Genomic DNA, 21751 nt, shown 5'->3' with positions numbered 1-21751 from the left:
CACCATCTTCAGCTGGTACTGGCATTGCCAGCCAACGCCCCACTCTGTCACTGGGCCACTCTGTGGTCTCCTCATGCTGCTGCCACCTCAACACTATGTCACTGGGCCACTTTGTGGTCTCCTCATGCTGCTGTCACTTCAGCACTCTGTGGTCTCCTCATGTTGCTGCTACCTCAACACTATGTCACTGGGACACCTTTTGGTCCCCTCATGCTGCTGCCACTTCACCACTCTGTGGTCTCCTCATGTTGATGCCACATCATTACTCTGTGGCCATCTCATGCTGCTGATACCTCAACACTATGTCACTTTGTGGTCTCCTCATGCTGCTGCCACTTCACTACTTTGTGATGTCCTCATGCTGCTGCCGCCGCATCACTACTCTGTGGTCTTCTCATGCTGCTGCTACCTCAACACTATGTCACTGGGCAACTTTGTGGTCTCCTCATGCTGCTGCCACTTCACCATTTATGGTCTTCTAATGCTGCTGACACCTCAACACTATGTCACTGGGCAACTTTGTGGTCTCCTCATGCTGCTGCCACTTCACCATTATATCACTGAACCACTCTGTGGTCTCCTTGTGCTGCTGCCACCTCACCACTATGTCACTGGGCCACTCTGTGGTCTCTTCATGCTACTGCCACCTCAACACTATATCACTGGCCACTCTGTGGTCTCCTCATGCTTCTGCCACCTCAACACTATGTCATTGGGCCACTCTGTGGTCTCCTCATGTTGCTGCCACCTCACCACTATGTCACTGGGCCACTCTGTGGTCTCTTCATCCTGCTGCCACCTCAACTATATATCACTGGGCCACTCTGTTGTCTCCTCATACTTCTGCCACCTCAACACTATGTCACTGGGCCACTCTGTGGTCTCCTCATGCTGCTGCCACCTCACCACTATGTCACTGGGCCACTCTGTGGGCTCCTCATGCTGCTTCCACCTCACCACTATGTCATTGGGCCACTCTGTGTTCTCCTTATTCTGCTGCCACCTCAATACTATGTCACTGGGCCACTCTGTGGTCTCCTCATGCTGCTGCCACCTCACCACTATGTCAATGGGTCACTCTGTGGTCTCCTCATGCTTCTGCCACCTCAATACTATGTCACTGGGCCACTCTGTGGTCTCTTCATGCAGCCACCACCTCACCACTCTGTCGCTGGGCCACTCTGTGGTCTCCTCATGCTGCTGCCACCTCACCACTTTGTCGCTGGGCCACTCTGTGGTCTCCTCGTGCTGCTGCCACCTACCCACTATGTCACTGTGCCACTCTGTGGTCTCCTCATGCTTATGCCACCTTAATACTATGTCACTGGGTCACTCTGTGGTCTCCTCATGCTTCTGCCACCTCAATACTATGTCACTGGGTCACTCTGTGTTCTCCTCATGCTGCTGCCACCTCACCACTCTGTGGTCTCCTCATGCTGCTGCCACCTCACCACTATGTCACTGGGCCACTCTGTGGTCTCCTCATGCTGCCACCACCTCACCACTCTGTCGCTGGGCCACTATGTGGTCTCCTCGTGCTGCTGCCACCTACCCACTATGTCACTGTGCCACTCTGTGGTCTCCTCATGCTTCTGCCACCTCAATACTATGTCACTGGGTCACTCTGTGGTCTCCTTATGCTTCTGCCACCTCACCACTATGTCACCGGGCCACTCTGTGGTCTCTTATGCTGCTGTCACCTCAACACTATGTTACTGGGCCACTCTGTGGTCTCCACACGCTGCTACCACCTCACACTATGTCACAGGGCCACTCTGTGGTTTCTTCATGCTGCTGCCACTTCACCACTCTGTGGTCTCCCCATGCTGCTGCTACCTCACCACTATGTCAAAGGGCCACTCTGTGGTTTCTTCATGCTGCTGCCACTTCACCACTCTGTGGTCTCCCCATGCTGCTGCTACCTCACCACTCTGTCACTGGGCCACTCTGTGGTCTCCTCATGCTGCTGCCACCTCACCACTATGTCAAAGGGCCACTCTGGTTTCTTCATGCTGCTGCCACTTCACCACTCTGTGGTCTCCCCATGCTGCTGCTACCTCACCACTATGTCACTGGGCCACTCTGTGGTCTCCTCATGCTGCTTCCACCTCACCACTATGTCACTGGGCCACTTACTAGTCTTCTCATGCTGCTGCCACTTCACCACTCTGTGGTCTCCTAATGATGCTGCTACCTCAACACTATGTCACTGGGCCACTCTGTGGTCTCCTCATGCTGCTGCCAATTTACCACTCTGTGGTCTCCTTATGCTTCTGCCACCTCACCACTATGTCACCGGGCCACTCTGTGGTCTCTTATGCTGCTGTCACCTCAACACTATGTTACTGGGCCACTCTGTGGTCTCCACACGCTGCTACCACCTCACCACTCTGTCACTGGGCCACTCTGTGGTCTCCTCATGCTGCTGCCACCTCACCACTATGTCAAAGGGCCACTCTGTGGTTTCTTCATGCTGCTGCCACTTCACCACTCTGTGGTCTCCCCATGCTGCTGCTACCTCACCACTATGTCACTGGGCCACTCTGTGGTCTCCTCATGCTGCTTCCACCTCACCACTATGTCACTGGGCCACTTACTAGTCTTATCATGCTGCTGCCACTTCACCACTCTGTGGTCTCCTCATGATGCTGCTACCTCAACACTATGTCACTGGGCCACTCTGTGGTCTCCTCATGCTGCTGCCAATTTACCACTCTGTGGTCTGCTCATGCCTCTTACACATAACTACTATGTAGTCTCCCCATGCTGCTGCTACCTCACCACTATGTCACTGGGCCACTCTGTTGTCTCCTTGTGCTGCTACCACCTCAAAACTATGTCAATGGGCCACTCTGTGGTCTCCTCATGCTGCTGCTACCCCACTACTATGTCACTGGGCCACTCTGTGGTCTCCTCATGCTGCTGCCACCTCAATATTATGTCACTGGGCCACTCTGTGTTCTCCTTATGCTGCTGCCACCTCAACACTATGTCACTGGGCCACTTTGTGGTCTACTCATGTTGCGTCCACCTCACCACTCAGTGGTCTCCTCATGCTGCCACCACCTCACCACTCTGTCGCTGGGCCACTCTGTTGTCTCCTCATGCTACTGCTACCTCAACACTATGTCACTGGGTCACTCTGTGGTCTCCTCATGTGGTCTCCTTCCATTTACGTGTCATCTCTCTTTTGGATCCACTCCTGTTTTGTTAGGCTTTAGCAATACTGATGGATTACTGAACAAATGTTTACCGAGTGAAGGCAAATGCTCAACAGACATAATCCGTTTTTTGGGGGGTTATTGTTCTGCCAGATCAGAGGAAGGGCAAAATAATCAGTGATGTCAACACAAACTTACTGCTGACACCCTCTCCACTCTGTCGGGGGCTCTACTTGTATAAGGGGTTAATAGAACAGGTTCTGTAGACATCTATGTGGAATCAGCTGACGATGGTGTAAAAGGAGTGCGCTCTTTCACACTATAGTAGGATCTTGGGCCTCTGCACGGTTCTTTATACCTGATGCTAACATTGAGTTATTTGGTCAGTTTTGCCCAAATAAATGAAGTGTGAAAGGAATCTAAGAGCGACGCCTGTAATCTACATGTCATACTGACTCAGTATTTTTTTCACTACCATAGCAGACTCTCTATGCGTGTTACTGCAAGGCACAGTGTTCTACACCACTATACAGGCACAGTGTTCTACACCACTATACAGGCACAGTGTTCTACACCGCTATACAGGCACAGTGTTCTACACCACTATACAGGCACAGTGTTCTACACCACTATACAGGCACAGTGTTCTACACCACTATACAGGCACAGTGTTCTACACCACTATACAGGCACAGTGTTCTACACCACTATACAGGCACAGTGCTCTACACCGCTATATAGGCACAGTGTTCTACACCGCTATACAGGCACAGTGTTCTACACCACTATACAGGCACAGTGTTCTACACCACTATACAGGCACAGTGTTCTACACCACTATACAGGCACAGTGTTCTACACCACTATACAGGCACAGTGTTCTACACCACTATACAGGCACAGTGTTCTACACCGCTATACAGGCACAGTGCTCTACACCGCTATACAGGCACAGTGTTCTACACCGCTATACAGGCACAGTGCTCTACACCGCTATACAGGCACAGTGTTCTACACCGCTATACAGGCACAGTGCTCTACACCGCTATACAGGCACAGTGCTCTACACCGCTATACAGGCACAGTGTTCTACGCCGCTATACAGGCACAGTGTTCTACGCCGCTATACAGGCACAGTGTTCTACACCACTATACAGGCACAGTGTTCTACACCACTATACAGGCACAGTGTTCTACACCACTATACAGGCACAGTGTTCTACACCACTATACAGGCACAGTGTTCTACACCGCTATACAGGCACAGTGCTCTACACCGCTATATAGGCACAGTGTTCTACACCGCTATACAGGCACAGTGTTCTACACCACTATACAGGCACAGTGTTCTACACCACTATACAGGCACAGTGTTCTACACCACTATACAGGCACAGTGTTCTACACCACTATACAGGCACAGTGTTCTACACCACTATACAGGCACAGTGCTCTACACCGCTATACAGGCACAGTGTTCTACACCGCTATACAGGCACAGTGTTCTACACCCTATACAGGCACAGTGCTCTACACCGCTATACAGGCACAGTGTTCTACACCGCTATACAGGCACAGTGTTCTACACCGCTATACAGGCACAGTGTTCTACACCGCTATACAGGCACAGTGTCCTACACCGCTATACAGGCACAGTGTTCTACACCGCTATACAGGCACAGTGTTCTACACCACTATACAGGCACAGTGTTCTACACCACTATACAGGCACAGTGTTCTACACCACTATACAGGCACAGTGTTCTACACCACTATACAGGCACAGTGTTCTACACCACTATACAGGCACAGTGTTCTACACCACTATACAGGCACAGTGCTCTACACCACTATACAGGCACAGTGTTCTACACCGCTATACAGGCACAGTGTTCTACACCACTATACAGGCACAGTGCTCTACACCACTATACAGGCACAGTGTTCTACACCACTATACAGGCACAGTGTTCTACACCGCTATACAGGCACAGTGTTCTACACCGCTATACAGGCACAGTGTCCTACACCGCTATACAGGCACAGTGTTCTACACCACTATACAGGCACAGTGTTCTACACCACTATACAGGCACAGTGTTCTACACCACTATACAGGCACAGTGTTCTACACCGCTATACAGGCACAGTGTTCTACACCACTATACAGGCACAGTGTTCTACACCGCTATACAGGCACAGTACTCTACACCGCTATACAGGCACAGTGTTCTACACCACTATACAGGCACAGTGTTCTACACCACTATACAGGCACAGTGTTCTACACCACTATACAGGCACAGTGTTCTACACCACTATACAGGCACAGTGCTCTACACCACTATACAGGCACAGTGTTCTACACCGCTATACAGGCACAGTGTTCTACACCACTATACAGGCACAGTGCTCTACACCACTATACAGGCACAGTGTTCTACACCACTATACAGGCACAGTGTTCTACACCACTATACAGGCACAGTGTTCTACACCGCTATACAGGCACAGTGTTCTACACCACTATACAGGCACAGTGCTCTACACCACTATACAGGCACAGTGTTCTACACCACTATACAGGCACAGTGTTCTACACCACTATACAGGCTCTTTGCAGCCAGGAAATAGCAGTTTTTTTTATCGTGATTCACCATGAATAAATTCAGATTGAATCGAATTTTTTCGGAAAATTTGGCAAACCGACCGAATCTAATTTTTGAGGAATTCGCTCTTCTCTATTTAGCACAGGGGTGGGGGGTGATCACGGACAGGCGCATCCGTCTGTCCACAGCTAACGTGGACAAGCTCACGTTCATTCAAATGAACCAGGCATGGATCCCACAGAACTTGTCCATACCTTGGGCAGAGTACAGAGGTATACCACACGCACTCAGCCATTGTTATACTCCAGCACAGTTTGTGCGTTCTCTTTGCTATTTCCCAATGTTTTGGGCTCTCCACAAACCAAAAATAAATAAAAAATAGGAAAAAAAAACAACAGAAAAAAAAGGTTGGTGACCTCCGCCGCCTCTTCCGCCTGTACCGCTACGTCCACCTCCTCCTCCACTGGGACCTCTGCCTCCAGGCTCAAGATTATTATGTCTTATATTGGTAGAGTAGAGAAGTATACCGGGCACCCCCCCAAAAATAGCTAAAGGTCACACACAGAATTAACAGACACATATAAAAAAAAAACAGAATGTGGGCTTCTTCCCCCACCTCTTCCACCTACACCGCCACGTCCACAGCCTTCTGAACTTCATGAATCAAACACCTGGTGTGAATTTTGCCATTAAGCTCCTTGTTAGAGAACAGCAAGTTGTGCAAAGAATCCTGAAACACTGAACAATTGGACATGTGCAATCAAATGTTTTGAAAGGTCACATTAAGTTCAACTGTAAAGGTTAGAGAGCAATTTAGGTGCATCCAGAAATATAACCCACAAGCCAAATATCACAAACTTTTTATGTGTAGTATAATTAGTGTCAATGCATCACCTCCATCTTGCTCCTATCAGCCATGGATCTACCAATCTATCTTTTAGGGTCACGTGTCCTAAAAACATTCAGGGGAAGGACCTGTAATCTTTTGTGCATTCCTGGCAGGAATATGGCTTGGACTTTTCACCTTTTGCTCAGGGATCTTCTAGAACAGTGTTCCTCAACTCCAGTCCTCAGGACCCACCTGTCGGTCAGGATTTCCTTAGTATTGAGCAGGTGATACAATTAGTGTCAGTGCATCAAAAATTACCACAGGTCTTTATTCTTTGGGATATTCTCAAATCATGACCAACAGGTGGGCCCTGAGGACTGGAGCTGAGGAACACTGTTCTAGAAGATGCTGGATTAATCAGCAGAAGGTTGGTTGGGGGCTTGTAACTATTCATGCCCTACCTGCCCATGGGCTGATCAATCAGAGGAGATTGCTTTTTTTTTGTATTAGATTATGTGATTTAGAAGTGTCAGATCTGATGCTGAGCACGGAAGTTGGTGCCACAAAAGTAGAAACTGAGGATCGTATGCTGCCCACCACTGGAGAAAGGGAGTAGTCTTTCAAGTGGTAGAGTTCCATGGGCTATTGTGGGCTGATTTCCTGTCATGTAGTACCGGCTAGCCCCCAGGATTTGTTTCTTTTTTTTTCTTTCTAGATTACGGCTTGGGAGTTGGTGCTGGGCCATGTTCTGTGGAGTGTTTTCTGAGTAAGGCTGAGTTCACCCTTATGTTATTAGTTTTGGCAGAATGTACTAATAGAGAGCGGCCTGCAGGAGGTCTCTGGATCCAGCTTTGCCACATATTACTGCAGTGCCCACCAGCCTCATTAATGGGAACCGGCAAATATACTGGCATATATTTATTTACTCTATTATATGTCATTAACATATTCCACAAATCGTACAGGCATTATAATCACTTGCTGTCCCCAGGAGCTCACAATCTTAGTTCCCTATCAATATATCTTTAAAATGTGGGGGGAAACCCATGTAAACACAGGACGAATATACAAACTCCATGCAGATGTTGTCCTTGGTCGATTCCAACCTAGGACCCCAGCACTGCAAGGCACCAGTGCTAACCACTGAGCCACCGTGCTGTGTGTCTATACAGTCAGGTCCATAAATATTGGGACATGGACACAATGTAACACTTTTGGCTCTATACACCACCACAATGGATGTGACATGAAGCGGACAAGATGTGCTTTACCCGCAGACTGTCAGCTTTACCTGCACACTGTCGGCTTTACCCGCAGACTGTCGGCTTTACCCGCAGACTGTCGGCTTTACCCGCAGACTGTCGGCTTTACCCGCAGACTGTCGGCTTTACCCGCAGACTGTCGGCTTTACCCGCAGACTGTCGGCTTTACCCGCAGACTGTCGGCTCTACCCGCAGACTGTCGGCTGTAATCTGAGGGATTTACATCCAGATCCGGTGAACGGTGCAGGAATTACAGCAGTTGCATCTGTGCCTCCCACTTGTTAAGGGACCAGAAGTAATGGGACAGAATAATAATCATACATCAAACTGTCACTTTTTAATACTTGGTTACAAATCCTTTGCAGTGAATTACAGCCTGAAGTCTGGAACGCATAGACATCCCCAGACGCTGGTCTCATCCCTGGTGATGCTCGGCCAGGCCTCTACTGCAACTGTCTTCAGCTCCTGCTTGTTCTTGGGGCATTTTTCCTTCAGTTTTGTCTCCAGCAAGTGAAATGCTCAATCGGGTTCAGGTCCGGGGATTGACTCGGCCATTGCAGAACATTCCACTTCTTTCCCTTACACTCTTTGGTTGCTTTTGCAGTATGCTTTGGGTCATTGTCCATCTGCTCTGTGAAGCGCCGTCCAATGAGTTCTGAAGCATTTGGCTGAATATGAGCAGATAATATTGCCCGAAACCCTTCAGAATTCATCCTGCTGCTTCTGTCAGCAGTAACATCATCAATAAATACAAGAGAAGCAGTTCCATTGGCCGCCATACATGCCCACGCCATGACACTACCACCACCATGCTTCACTGATGAGGTGGTATGCTTAGCACCATGAGCAGCTCCTTTCCTTCTCCATACTCTTCTCCTCCCATCGCTCTGGTACAAGTTGATCTTGGTCTCATCCGTCCATAGGATGTTGTTCCAGAACTGTGGAGGCTTTTCTAGATGTCGTTTGGCAAACTCTAATCTGGCCTTCCTGTTTGAGGCTCACCAATGGTTTCCATCTTGTGGTGAACCCTCTGTATTCACTCTGGTGAAGTCTTCTCCTGATGGTTGACTTTGACACACATACACCTACCTCCTGGAGAGTGTTCTTGATCTGGCCAACTGTTGTGAAGGGCGTTTTCTTCACCAGGGAAAGAATTCTTTGCTCATCCACCACAGTTGTTTTCCGTGGTCTTCCAGGTCTTTTGGTGTGGCTGACCTCACCGGTGCGTTCCTTCTGTGTAAGAATGTTCCAGACAGTTGTTTTGGCCGCGCCTGATGTTTTTGCGATCTCTCTGATGGGTTTGTGGTGTTTCTCAGCCTAATGATGGCTTCACTGATGGTGACCGCTCTTTGCATCTCATCTTGAGAGTTGACAGCAACAGATTCCAAATGCAAATAGCAGACTGGAAATGACCTCTGGACCTTGTATCTGCTCATTGTAATTGGGATAATGAGGGAATAACACGCACCGGCCATGGGACAGCCGAGAAGACAATTGTCCCATTACTTCTGGTCCCTTAACAAGTGGGAGGCACAGATGCAACTGCTGTAATTCCTGCACCGTTTACCTGATCTGGATGTAAGTACCTCAGATTACAGCTGACAGTCTGCGGGTACAGCTGACAGTCTGCAGGTAAAGCCGACAGTCTGCAGGTAAAGCCGACAGTCTGTGGGTAAAGCTGAAAGTCTGCAGGTAAAGCTGACGGTCTGCGGGTAAAGCTGACGGTCTGCGGGTAAAGCTGACGGTCTGCGGGTAAAGCTGACGGTCTGCGGGTAAAGCTGACAGTCTGCGGGTAGAGCTGACAGTCTGCAGGTAAAGCTGACAGTCTGCAGGTAAAGCTGACAGTCTGCGGGTAGAGCTGACAGTCTGCAGGTAAAGCTGACAGTCTGCAGGTAAAGCTGACAGTCTGCGGGTAAAGCTGACAGTCTGCGGGTAGAGCTGACAGTCTGCGGGTAAAGCTGACAGTCTGCGGGTACAGCTGACAGTCTGCAGGTAAAGCTGACAGTCTGCAGGTAAAGCTGACAGTCTGCGGGTAAAGCTGACAGTCTGCGGGTACAGCTGACAGTCTGCAGGTAGAGCTGACAGTCTGCAGGTAGAGCTGACAGTCTGCAGGTAGAGCTGACAGTCTGCAGGTAGAGCTGACAGTCTGCGGGTAGAGCTGACAGTCTGCGGGTAGAGCTGACAGTCTGCGGGTAGAGCTGACAGTCTGCAGGTAAAGCTGACAGTCTGCAGGTAAAGCACATGTTGTCTGTTTCATCTCACATCCATTGTGGTGGTGCATAGAGCCAAAAATGTTAGAATTGTGTCCATGTCCCAATATTTATGGACCCGACTGTATATAGGGTATATATATATTGTACATAAAGTATGTATATATGTATTAGTGTTCTTCTATGTGTAAAATGGAGCTGCGACTGCTGACGCCTGTAGTAATGTTGCTGCTTGTTTCTTTATTTTCTAGTGGTCGGATTTCCTCAAAGCCTCCACCTTAGACGTGTGCATGGAAGCTACTCACCTGGACAGGACACGGAGGTCACAGAACTCTGGACTGAACTAATTGCGTTCCTGGCAGAGCAGGTGATGTTCACAGCGGTGCGAGCAGATCCAGACAGGACATTCTCAGTAACCTTCCATGATGATGAGTATCTTACAGGATTCCCATCTACAAACCAGGAGAAGGAAGGTTCAGAGCCATTTTCTGCCTTACAGGTGATCTCCACAGATCTATCCAGATGGCACAACATTTCCAGATGGAGCTCTGAGAGAGGAACTGAGGAGAATGAGAAGAAGAAGACATGGCCGTGATGTGTTATAAGGCTAGGTCTACACGACGACATTTGTCGCGCGACAAAAAGTCGCGCGACAGATAGGGCGCAACAGTTGTCGCGCAACATTTTGTTGCACTAATGTCGCGCGACAATTTTTATAATGGCAGTCTATGGTGTCGCACTGCAACATGCGACATGTTGCGACTGCGACGCGACAGTCGCAGAAGAATGGATTTTCTGCGACTGTCGCGTCGCAGTCGCAGCATGTCGCATGTTGCAGTGCGACACCATAGACTGCCATTATAAAAATTGTCGCGCGACATTGGTGCAACAAAATGTCGCGCGACAAATGTCGTCGTGTAGACCTAGCCTAACCCCACACTGCAAACACAACCTGTATCAGGAGGGCAGAGATTCCCCTGATGAAGCCAGATTAGCTGTTAGAGGGCATGAGTTAGGTATTAAGTTCTGGTCACCATTGTATGTGTGCGCCATTTCAGACTCTCAGAGTGATAGCGTACAGAAAGTGAGACGGCATTGGCAAAGTGCAACTATATAGCACCTCTGCGCCAAACACAACCATGGTTACCAGCTAGTTTTACCCACATGTGTTTGTGCTCACTTAGTCATTCACATTAAGAGTTAGCTTTATTACTTCTATTATCTAGGATAAGATAGGAAATTAGCCTATTTAGGCCAAGTGATACTGATTTTGGAAATTCCTTTCCCAGATACGGGTCTCCGTTAGTTTTGCTCTTAGAATCACTGCACACGTCACTTATTTGGGCAGTCATGGGGCCAAAACTGACCAAATAACTCCAGTGTGAACTCAGCTTTACAGGTCGATGTTAGCGCCAAGAAGAAGCGCGCTCCTTTTACACCGCCGTCAGCTGATTCCGCATAGATGTCTACAGAACCTGTTCTATTAACCCCTTACACAAGTAGAGCCCCCGACAGAGTGGAGAGGGGGTCAGCAGTAAGGTTGTGGTGACGTCACTGATTATTTCCCTTCTTCCGATCCGAAGTAGTGATGATCGAGCATGCTCGGCGAACACTAGTTCGGCTCAAGCATCGCAATGCTCGGCACATCGCGGTGTTCGGCCGAATACCGCGTGTGCTCGAGCGCCACGTTCAAGTCTCCTCCTTGCACTTTTATTGGCTACTACGCAGTAAAAAAAAACGTGCTGGTAAGTACTGCCACTGACTGTAATGCCGTAGCCATGTTGGTTACAGATTGACTGGAACGTGTAATCGGGTGCTATAAAGCACCCGATGACACGTGGTTCGTCCAGTCTTAGTCAGGGAGAGCTCCAGCAGAAGGGACAGATAGTGTAGGGAATTTAATTGTATTTTTTGGTTAGGCAGGGTTGGTGTTAGAGACCCAAAAGTCCTTTTACGGACTAAATAGCGTGCAATTGTTTGGCCGCTGCAGACAGCGACATTATCTGCGCTACATCTCCTGTGTAACATGTGCACAGCTGCAAAATATCTGTGACATCCGGTGTCCGGTGACAGTTAAATTACCTGCGCTACATCTCCAGTATAACGTTAGCACATCCGAAATACGGTATCAGTGACATTCAGTTTAATTTTTTTTAGCCGCTGGTGACAGCAACATTATCTGCGCTACATCTCCTGTGTAACATGTGCAAGGCCTAAAAATATCTGCGACATCCAGTGTACTCTTTCTGTAGACGGTGTCCGCTGTGGACAGTTACATTACCTGCGCTACATCTCCTGTATAACGTTTGTGCATCCGAAATATCAAAGACACTTTCCATCTAATTTTTTGGCTGCTAGTGGCAGCGACATTACCTGCGCTACATCTCCTGTATGACATTCGCGCATCATAAATATCAGTGACATTCTGTGTACTTTATTTGCACATACACTTACAAAACCTGCGCTACTGTACGTGTGACATACTTGCAAGCATATATACCATTTAATATGCAGAAGGCGAACAGTAAGGGACGGGGAAGTGGCTGTGATGCTGATGGTGCACGCAGAGGCAGTGGCCCTGGGCGTGGTGAAACTGTGTCCGCTGCCAGAGCACAAGAAACACACTCATCCATGATACCTAGCTTCATGTCCCAGTTTGCAGGGCACCACTCTCGAAGTCAGACCAGTGCGACCAGGTGGTCGGTTGGATTGCAGCAGATAATGCTTCCAGTCGGTTAAGCACCACCTTGTCTTCCACAAAGTCCAGTCTCAGTAGCCAAGAGTCTGGTCAACACAATCCTCACCCTGATCCTTGTGGCGAAACCAACCTCGCCACTAGGTTTTGGAGAGGGCTGTTTGAAGGCCTCTTGCCTCAGGATTATGGCCCATAGTAACTTTAAAGGAGAAGACAGACCGGCCGCACAGCTTAAATCTGTCTGTAGAATTGTATTTTATGTTATTATGCGTTCAGTTAAATTGTATGTTATGTGAGGGCACCCAGATAGCTAATAGTATTGTATTCGTGCCATTCACCTAATGATATGCACTCAGACTTGAGCTATCTGGGGATATGTTAAATGTCTGTGTTTGTGGGGTTGTCTGGGGGAGTGCCATTGTGTGTTTAAATGGTGATGTCTGTCCTGTTGTCTCCACATGTGTATTGGTGATCTCCCTTTGTCCTGAGAGATAATTGGATTGCCTTCGGTTGTCTCTGGGACAGAGAGGAGGAAACCATGATGCATTGTGGGGATGTGTTGTATCTGTTCTGTATTTGCAAAACTGTAATAAAAACCAGGCTGGGTGTGCCAGCACATCAGAGCACTGCTTGACCCTCAACACGGAGCCTTGTCTCGTTATTGGGGGGATTCCCTGTATGCTGTTGGAGACTGATTGCCAGGAGTGTAAGCTGACTGATACGCTTTTCCTGTTCGTCTGCTGACAGCTATTCGCGAGGTTCCAGTTTGGAGTGCTATTTTGTATCCAGTTCGGGAGGTTGGTGTTCTGCAGTAGCTGTGCCTGTCTCTCGGAAAGGGGCATATCGCCTAAACGGATTTTAACCCCTTGTCTGCTGAAACGGTAAGTTACATTGGTGGCAAGCAGCGAGATCGTTCCTACAGCCAGAAGGACAGCTACAGGAGACACCATTTCTGTGGATTCTACAATTTAAGGGCAACGCATGTCTCAGTACAGTGACCCTAAAAGCACCAGGATGGAACCAGCAGTGGAGTACAGATACTCTGTAAGGGATTTGACCGTATGATGTGGTTGCGGCTGAACTTCTTCGGACCAAATCCAGCTGAGAAATACGTGAAGTTCGTGAGGAGTCTAGTGTCTAAGACCCTACTAAACCGGGCAGAAGGTGACGGTCAGCTGCCACGTTGGGTGGACTTCCATCGGAAGTTACGGTTGCGGGACAGTGGGAGCCCAGTCTCCATTCCCCAGCGGCAGTGTGAAGTGCAGGGAGGGGAGAGCAGCGGCCTCCCTCCCCAGGGGCAGGCTGTTACAGGGGGCAGAGGTAGTTGTTCCTGCCCCCCCAGCAGCAGCAGCATGATTTTTGGGGAATTTGGAGCCTAGTCTCCATTCCCCAGCGGCAGTGTAAAGTGCAGGGAGGGGAGAGCAGCGGCCTCCCTCCCCAGCGGCAGGCTGAGTTACAGGGGGCAGAGGTAGTTGTTCCTGCCCCCCAGCAGCAGCATGATTTTTTGGGAATTGGGAGCCTAGTCTCCATTCCCCAGCGGCAGTGTGAAGTGCAGGGAGGGGAGAGCAGCGGCCTCCCTCCCCAGCGGCAGGCTGAGTTACAGGGGGCAGAGGTAGTTGTTCCTGCCCCCCAGCAGCAGCATGATTTTTTGGGAATTGGGAGCCTAGTCTCCATTCCCCAGCGGCCGTGTGATGTACAGGGAATTGGGAGCCGAGTCTCCATTCCCCAGCGGCAGGCGGAGTTACAGGGGGCAAAGACAGTCGGTCCTGTCCCCCAGCAGCAGCAGGATTTGTTGGGAACTGGGAGCCTAGTCTCCATTCCCCAGCGGCAGCTTAACGCACCAGGGGGAGACAGTAAGCCCCACAACTGTGCAGATGGGACCGTGGTCTCTGCGCTCACAGCACAGGGGGTAGGGACAGTCGGTCCTGTCCCCCAGCAACAGGGCTGTTTAGCCAAAGAGGAGACAGTCGGTCTCCCCCTCAAACAACCAGATCTCCAGCCATCTCCGCAGGGATACCAGGAGGAGGAGGTAAGCGAGCCCTCCCCTTCCCAGCTACTTCCCAACCGAGTTCTGGGGGCAGGGGATGAGCCTGCAATACCCACTGATCCCTTCCCAGCGGAAGAGCTGGCATCAGGGCAGAGAGCCGCTAGCCTCTGCTCCACCAACCCCCTTGTTACAGGACTGGCTTGTACCCCCCTCACCCCAGCGGAAGAGCTGGCATCTGGGCAGAGCACAGTCGGCCTCTGCCCACCAAGTACCTACAGCTCCAAGCTGGAGAACCACAAAGCAAGGAGTAGCAGATGCACACTCAACAGCTGGGGACCTACAGAACAGAGCCAGGCCCCAAAATTCAACAGGTCCAGTATTGGGTTGTGGGTGGGCTGCCAGACTAACTCAGGTACCGACCGGCGTGAGGTCAGGTATCTGGTTAGTCTTCCCGGGGGGGGGGGGGGGGGAGATGTGTGGCAAAACCAACCTCGCCACTGGGTTTTGGAGAGGGCTGTTTGAAGGCCTCTTGCCTCAGGATTATGGCCCATAGTAACTTTAAAGGAGAAGACAGACCGGCCGCACAGCTTAAATCTGTCTGTAGAATTGTATTTTATGTTATTATGCGTTCAGTTAAATTGTATGTTATGTGAGGGCACCCAGATAGCTAATATTATTGTATTCGTGTATTCTGAGTGCCATTCACCTAATGATATGCACTCAGACTTGAGCTATCTGGGGATATGTTAAATGTCTGTGTTTGCTATGGGGGTGTGCCATTGTGTGTTTAAATGGTGATGTCTGTCCTGTTGTCTCCACATGTGTATTGGTGATCTTCCTTTGTCCTGAGAGATAATTGGATTGCCTTCGGTTGTCTCTGGGACAGAGAGGAGGAAACCATGATGCATTGTGGGGATGTGTTGTATCTGTTCTGTATTTGCAAAACTGTAATAAAAACCAGGCTGGGTGTGCCAGCACATCAGAGCACTGCTTGACCCTCAACACGGAGCCTTGTCTCGTTATTGGGGGGATTCCCTGTATGCTGTTGGAGACTGATTGCCAGGAGTGTAAGCTGACTGATACGCTTTTCCTGTTCGTCTGCTGACAGCTATTCGCGAGGTTCCAGTTTGGAGTGCTATTTTGTATCCAGTTCGGGAGGTTGGTGTTCTGCAGTAGCTGTGCCTGTCTCTCGGAAAGGGGCATATCGCCTAAATGGATTTTAACCCCTTGTCTGCTGAAACGGTCCGTTACAATCCTCCTTTCTCCCACAATAGAGAGTCTTGGCAAACAAGTGATCCCACACTCGGATATTCCGAGGAGCTCTTTTGATCGCCATTCCTTGATTTGGGTCTCTCGCCAAGCCTGCTTGAAGAGGGACATGAGTAGATCGTGTGCACTGATGCCCAAACTCTTGAACATCCACAGTCACAAGAAGATGATGGTGGGGAATGGCAATTAGTGTTTCACAAGGTGGACACAGTTGCCAATACGTCAACGACAATTAGTGTCTCAAGATGTTGATGATGAGGATGAGACACAGTTGTCAATAAGTAAGGTTGTTGTTAGGTCAACAAGTCAGGAGGATGATCAGAGTGAGGAAGTGGAAGAGTAGGAGATGGACGATGAAAGCACTGACCCAACCTGGGAAGGTGGCAAGCCAAGTGCCCTGACAAACGCAGTTATTGGGAAGGTCCACTTAACGACTGACTCAGGGACAAGTGCATTCGGCCAGGGATACTACATTTACCTGACGGCACACTGGGTGAACGTTGTGAAGGCTGGGAGCGAGTCGTACCCTAGGATCACACAGGTGCTACCGACGCCAAGGATTGCGGGCCCTACTTCCATCAGGATTTCCGACACCACCTACATGTAGCAGACCGTGTCATCGTCCTCAATGATCCCTCTGTGCCTTACAACACCTGGGTGTCCAAGTTGGATACACGGCACGAACTGGCGCTTTACGCCTTGGAGGTGCTGGCCTGCCTGCTACCAGCGTTTTGTCAGAGTGGGTATTTAGTGCCGGTGGGGGCATAATAACTGACATCCGACTGTCAACTGAAAATGCTGACAGGTTGATGTGAAGAAATCCCCCTTTTCTGTCAATATTTCTTCCTATGCCATTCGGTAGGTGTAACTACCGAACGAAGACCACCCTCCCTGGCTCGTTAAACCTGAAAACCCGCTTCAATTAAGCCCTCTTCGTGTGCGGCCAGCGTTCGTACTACCGAACGCCACGTGGCTGAGGAGACTGCGGCCATCTTTCTTTCAGCCGAACAAAGGCAGCGGGACTTGGTCGTCGAGTGTCTGGAACTAAAATCGGACACTCAACTCCCCGAACACCGGTCTCAAAACAAACGAACGCTGGATCTATACGTACCGAATAGCTAGAAGAGCGCTATTCGGTACTTTTGTGCATATGAAGGAGGGGAACAATCGCTGCTAGGAGCCAGGGGAATCCACACTGTGACCCAGTCACAGGGTGGGGTGGCAACAGCAGTGGCAGTACCAGCACAAGATGGTGGGTGGTAGTAGGATAACATGGCAGCAGAGGCAGCAGGTGTGTGTCATCAGGCGGGTGGCAGCATCAGAATAGTGGCTGAAGCAGGTGGCCAGAAGAAATGGGACTCTTTTCATAAAGTTTGGGCGTGGCACCTAGAATTATCTACTCTGATGCATCAGGCACTGGCGTGTGGAAATCCTGGCTGATCCATGTCTGATTCAACTTCGCAAAGGTCAGTCGCTCCACATGGAAAGGCGAGTTCTCCTTAAGGTAACTAAGCCCCCAGCAGCACTAAACACCCGCTCTGATGCCACACTACTGGCCAGGCAGGAAAGCTTGTCCAGGGCAAACTCAGCCAGTTGCGGCCACAAATCAAGTTTGGCTTCCCAGTAGTCCAGGGGATATTGGATGTCGGCTAGCAGGGTAAAGTCTAAGTATGCCACCACCTGCTGATTCAGGTTCTGCTCCATGTCTTTCTGCTGCTGCTGGTGGGTGGTTTCATCAGTAGTTGGGTGAAGAAAACTGCTCATTAGAGACTCTAGCCATAAGTTGCTCCTGCCCCCCCTCTCCAGCAGCTATGAGCGCAGAGGGCCCCCTCTTAGACCTTTGTGAGGATGGACGATGGTGCACATAGGCAGCTGCCAACTGAATACATAGGATGTCTGGGTAGTAGTTGAGTTTATCCTCCCTCTCAGCGGATGGAAAAAAGGCCCCCATTTTGGAGCGGTAGCGAGGGTCTAACATGGAGGAGAGCCAGTAGTCATCCCTCTGCTGAATGCTGATTATACAACTGTCACTATGTAGAGCAACTCAGCAGGCATCTGGTAATTTGCGCAAGGGACTCGGTATGCATCTGTCTGGTCTTCCTCATCTCCCTCTACCTCCTCCTTGTCCTCTCCTGTCACTTGTGAAGAAAAAACACACATTGCTTGTAAGTGAATTGAATGTCCTTCTCCTCCAGTTCAGCCCCTACAGGGCTCAGGTGTCCGTGAGATGTAGATGCCATGTCTCCTGTCCCCTGTCCAGCTAGATTTATCAGCATCTGCTCCAGAACGTGAAGGAGTAGAATGACGTTGTTCATCCAGTAGTCCTGGTGACTGACAAATAAAGTGGCCTCCTCAAAGGGCCAGAGCAAATAGCAGGTGTCACGCATGAGCTGACAGTGGCTAACATTGAAGTTACACAGGGGAGTGCTCCTGTCTGCCTGCATCATCAAGAAAACATTTATGGCCTTTCTCTGCTCGTATAGTTGGTCCAACATGTCGTGGGTGAAACTCCAATAGGTGAAAACATTGCATATGAGGCAATGTTGGGGAATGCTATTCTGAGGGTGTGCTTTGCAGTATAAGAGTGGCTGGAGTGCATGCAGTGTCCTAGTCATTTTCAGGACGTCGTGCAGTTGGGTGAAAGACTTCAGGAACCACTATACAACCAGATTAAAGACTTGCTCCATTCATGGCTCATGGATCAGCCCTCCTTGACGCAGCACCGACACAATGTTCTTCCCGTTGTCGGTGACCATAGTTCTGATCTTAAGTTGCTGAGGGGACAGCCAGGATTCAATTTCCTCTTGAAGGACGTGAAGCAGTTCCTTCATGGTGTGACTCTGTTCACCCAAGTAAACCAGGTGCAGAGCAGCATGTGACCGCCGTGCTCTGTACAGGTGGTATGCTGGAGTAGCACTCTGAATTGTTCCTGCAGTGAAGGCTAAGGACAAGCTGAAGGATGAGGAGGGCGGAGGAGGACATTGGCGCAGGACCCACAGCTTAAGAAAGCGGAGGCGGCAGTCCCGTCACCTGGACAAATTGCTGGTGTGACTGGGCAGGAACCACATTTACCCAGTGGGCCATAAACGACATATATTGTCCATGACTGTAGTTACAGGTCCACACGTCGGTGCTGGCATGAACTTTAGCAGACACGCTCAAGGACTGGCCCACCTTCTGTTCAACAGGGCTGGTACTGCCTTTTCCGAGAAGTAATGACGGCTTGGGACTCTCCACCTTGGCTTAGCACCAGCCATCAGTTCTCTGAAAGGTGGGGAATCCACCACATGGAAAGGGAGGGACTGGAGCACCAGCAACCTGGCCAGGAGCATGTTCAGCTTACACATACAGTTGTCTTTTTGCAATCACCTCGGTGATCAATTGCTGAGGAAACAAGTGACGAGGAGGAGCAGCAGCATCTGGACCAGTAGATGATGGGAAGGAAACACAGCTCCCTTCTGCTGTGGTGGTGGAGCTTTGACTGCTGGAGAAAGGGGTGCTGGCCACTGGGAGATGCAGCGGTTGCTGCGACAGGCTGTACCACTACATTAGCGCCACAGTTTTCCCAGGCCACTTTATGGTGATGCTGCATGTATTAATGCAGGGCTGTGGCACCCTGGTCATGCTTCACCTTCTGCCCACAAATTCTACAAATGGCCACGCTGATGTCCTCCGGCGGCTTGATGAAAAATTTACACACCACCGAGTAGGGCATTTTACCTCCCAACACTCAGTGCTGACTGCCTGCTGCCACCACGATCCCGTGAACCGCTAGTTCTTTCCAGACAGGTAGGCTCCTGCATGGCGGGCAGTCTACCCCTGGTATGTTTGGCTCCAGACCTCACACTGCTACCACCCTGCTTACCCACGCCGACACTCCACCCTGCTGGCTCAGCCGCTGCCTCATGCGCAAGCTGCCACCAAGTTCTCCTAATGAAAATGAACCAGTTCACCCAGCTTCCACTTACGATCGGCTACATCATCATTGGCTACTGTCTGCACGTCACTGAAGTCCCCCTCAATGGTCTCAGGGCCACATGCCTGACAGCTCGCAACACCAGCTTCCACATGACTCTTATCATCACTACTTGCCCGCCTACCGGAGGATGCAGCGGATCTCTCCTCCAGATCTTGACTGGGCAGTAGCTGCTTACTGTCAGATAGAAGCTTGTCCCCGCTTAAAAGTGGAGCTGAGCCGATGGCATTCAATACTTCTCGAGCAGAAGGAACAGAAAATGAAAGAGGCAGGTTTAGGACAGGTGGGGGCACAGAGCTTGTTCTTGGGCAATGCCAACTAAGCGTTGTGTCAGAGGAACCCACCGACTCCTGGCTGGAGGTGTCTGATGTCACTTGAGATAAGGTAGAAGACAGAGTCATCCATTTAAGGACAGCTGGGTTGCTGGTCAAAACACAACTGCTGGATGACACTGGCAGCTTTGCTGTGACTGCTGCTGCCACCCCCCTTCTTCTGCTTCTACTTCCGCCAGGTCCAGAAACATCTTGGCCACAGGCCGTTCCCTTAAAAGGGCCTGTCACCTGTCTGTTGGACATACTTTACTGTAACTGTAAGGGTAAAAGAGAAGTACTGTCAGGCAGCACTTTCACACCAAATATACAACTAGGGATTAATGGATATATTTTTGTAAAATAGAATTTGAGCTACCTAAAATCTGTAGTAACCAGCCGCAATTTCACTCCACAATCCAGGATGACTAGATGCACCTATATATTTATATGAAATAAACACACCCTAAAACTGTTTGTATCAGGCCGCAATTTCACCCCAGAATCAAGGAGGAATGGATTTACTTATATATTTAAAAAAAACACCCCAAAACTTGCATCAGACCGTAATTTCTCCCCAGAATCAAGGAGGAATGAATGTACTTATATATACACTAAATACACCTCAAAACTTGTATCACCCTGCATTTTCACACCAATTCCACAATAAGGGATTGACAGATATACTTATGTATATTACAACTTGAGCAACCAAAAATCTGTAGTATCCGGACGCACTATCACCCCAATTAGACAATCGATTGATTGAAATATATATAAAACACTGTGAAAACCCCAAATTCTGTAGTATCAGACCATAGTTTCACCCCAATAACAGAATCAAGGATTATTGGAACTACAGATTTGAGTTTTTTTGCATTCTTTCATACATCACTATTACTTGATGTATGAAAGAATGCAAAAAAAAATTAAATCTGTAGTAATAGATCACTTTTAATAACCCCAAATAGTGCAGCAAGGTGTACTTATTGGTCCCTGCTCTCTCCCTATAGTGCAGATAATGCCTCCCTATTATATCCCTACACTATCTCTAAGCTGTCCCTGATCTCTCCCTATAGTGTGGATAATGCCTCCCTATTAGATCCCTACACTATCTATAAGCTATCCCTGCTCTCTTCCTATAGTATGGATATTGCCTCCCTATTATATCCTTACACTATCTCTATGCTGTCCACGCTCTCTCCCTATAGTGTGGATATTGCCTCCCTATTATATCCCTACACTATCTCTATGCTGTCCACGCTCTCTCCCTATAGTGTGGATATTGCCTCCCTATTATATTTCTACACTATCTCTAAGCTGTCTCTGCTCTCTCCCTATAATGTGGATTTAGCCTCCCTATTATATCCCTACACTATCTCTATGCTGTCCCTGCTTTCTCCCTGTAGTGTGGATAATGCCTCCCTATTATATCCCTACACTAT

The 21751-nt window shown here is 49.4% G+C and overlaps 1 protein-coding gene across 3 annotated transcripts in view; it reads right to left on the bottom strand.

The window, feature by feature from the left end:
* Window positions 1-21751, bottom strand: part of LOC122930714 (hemicentin-1-like) — a 72669-nt gene that overhangs the window by 13068 nt on the left and 37850 nt on the right. For 2 of the 3 annotated variants that reach the window (XM_044284276.1, XM_044284278.1), the window contains exon 4: window positions 10377-10631. In XM_044284276.1, the coding sequence (XP_044140211.1) occupies window positions 10377-10631 (255 nt within the window). The remainder of the gene's footprint in view (window positions 1-10376; window positions 10632-21751) is intronic. The other variant, XM_044284279.1, reaches the window with a different exon arrangement.

This window comes from Bufo gargarizans, chromosome 3 (assembly GCF_014858855.1).
Source record: "Bufo gargarizans isolate SCDJY-AF-19 chromosome 3, ASM1485885v1, whole genome shotgun sequence".
Lineage (NCBI taxonomy): Eukaryota > Metazoa > Chordata > Amphibia > Anura > Bufonidae > Bufo > Bufo gargarizans.
Note: the sequence above shows the minus strand (reverse complement) of the source record. Positions and strands in the feature narration are given on the sequence as shown.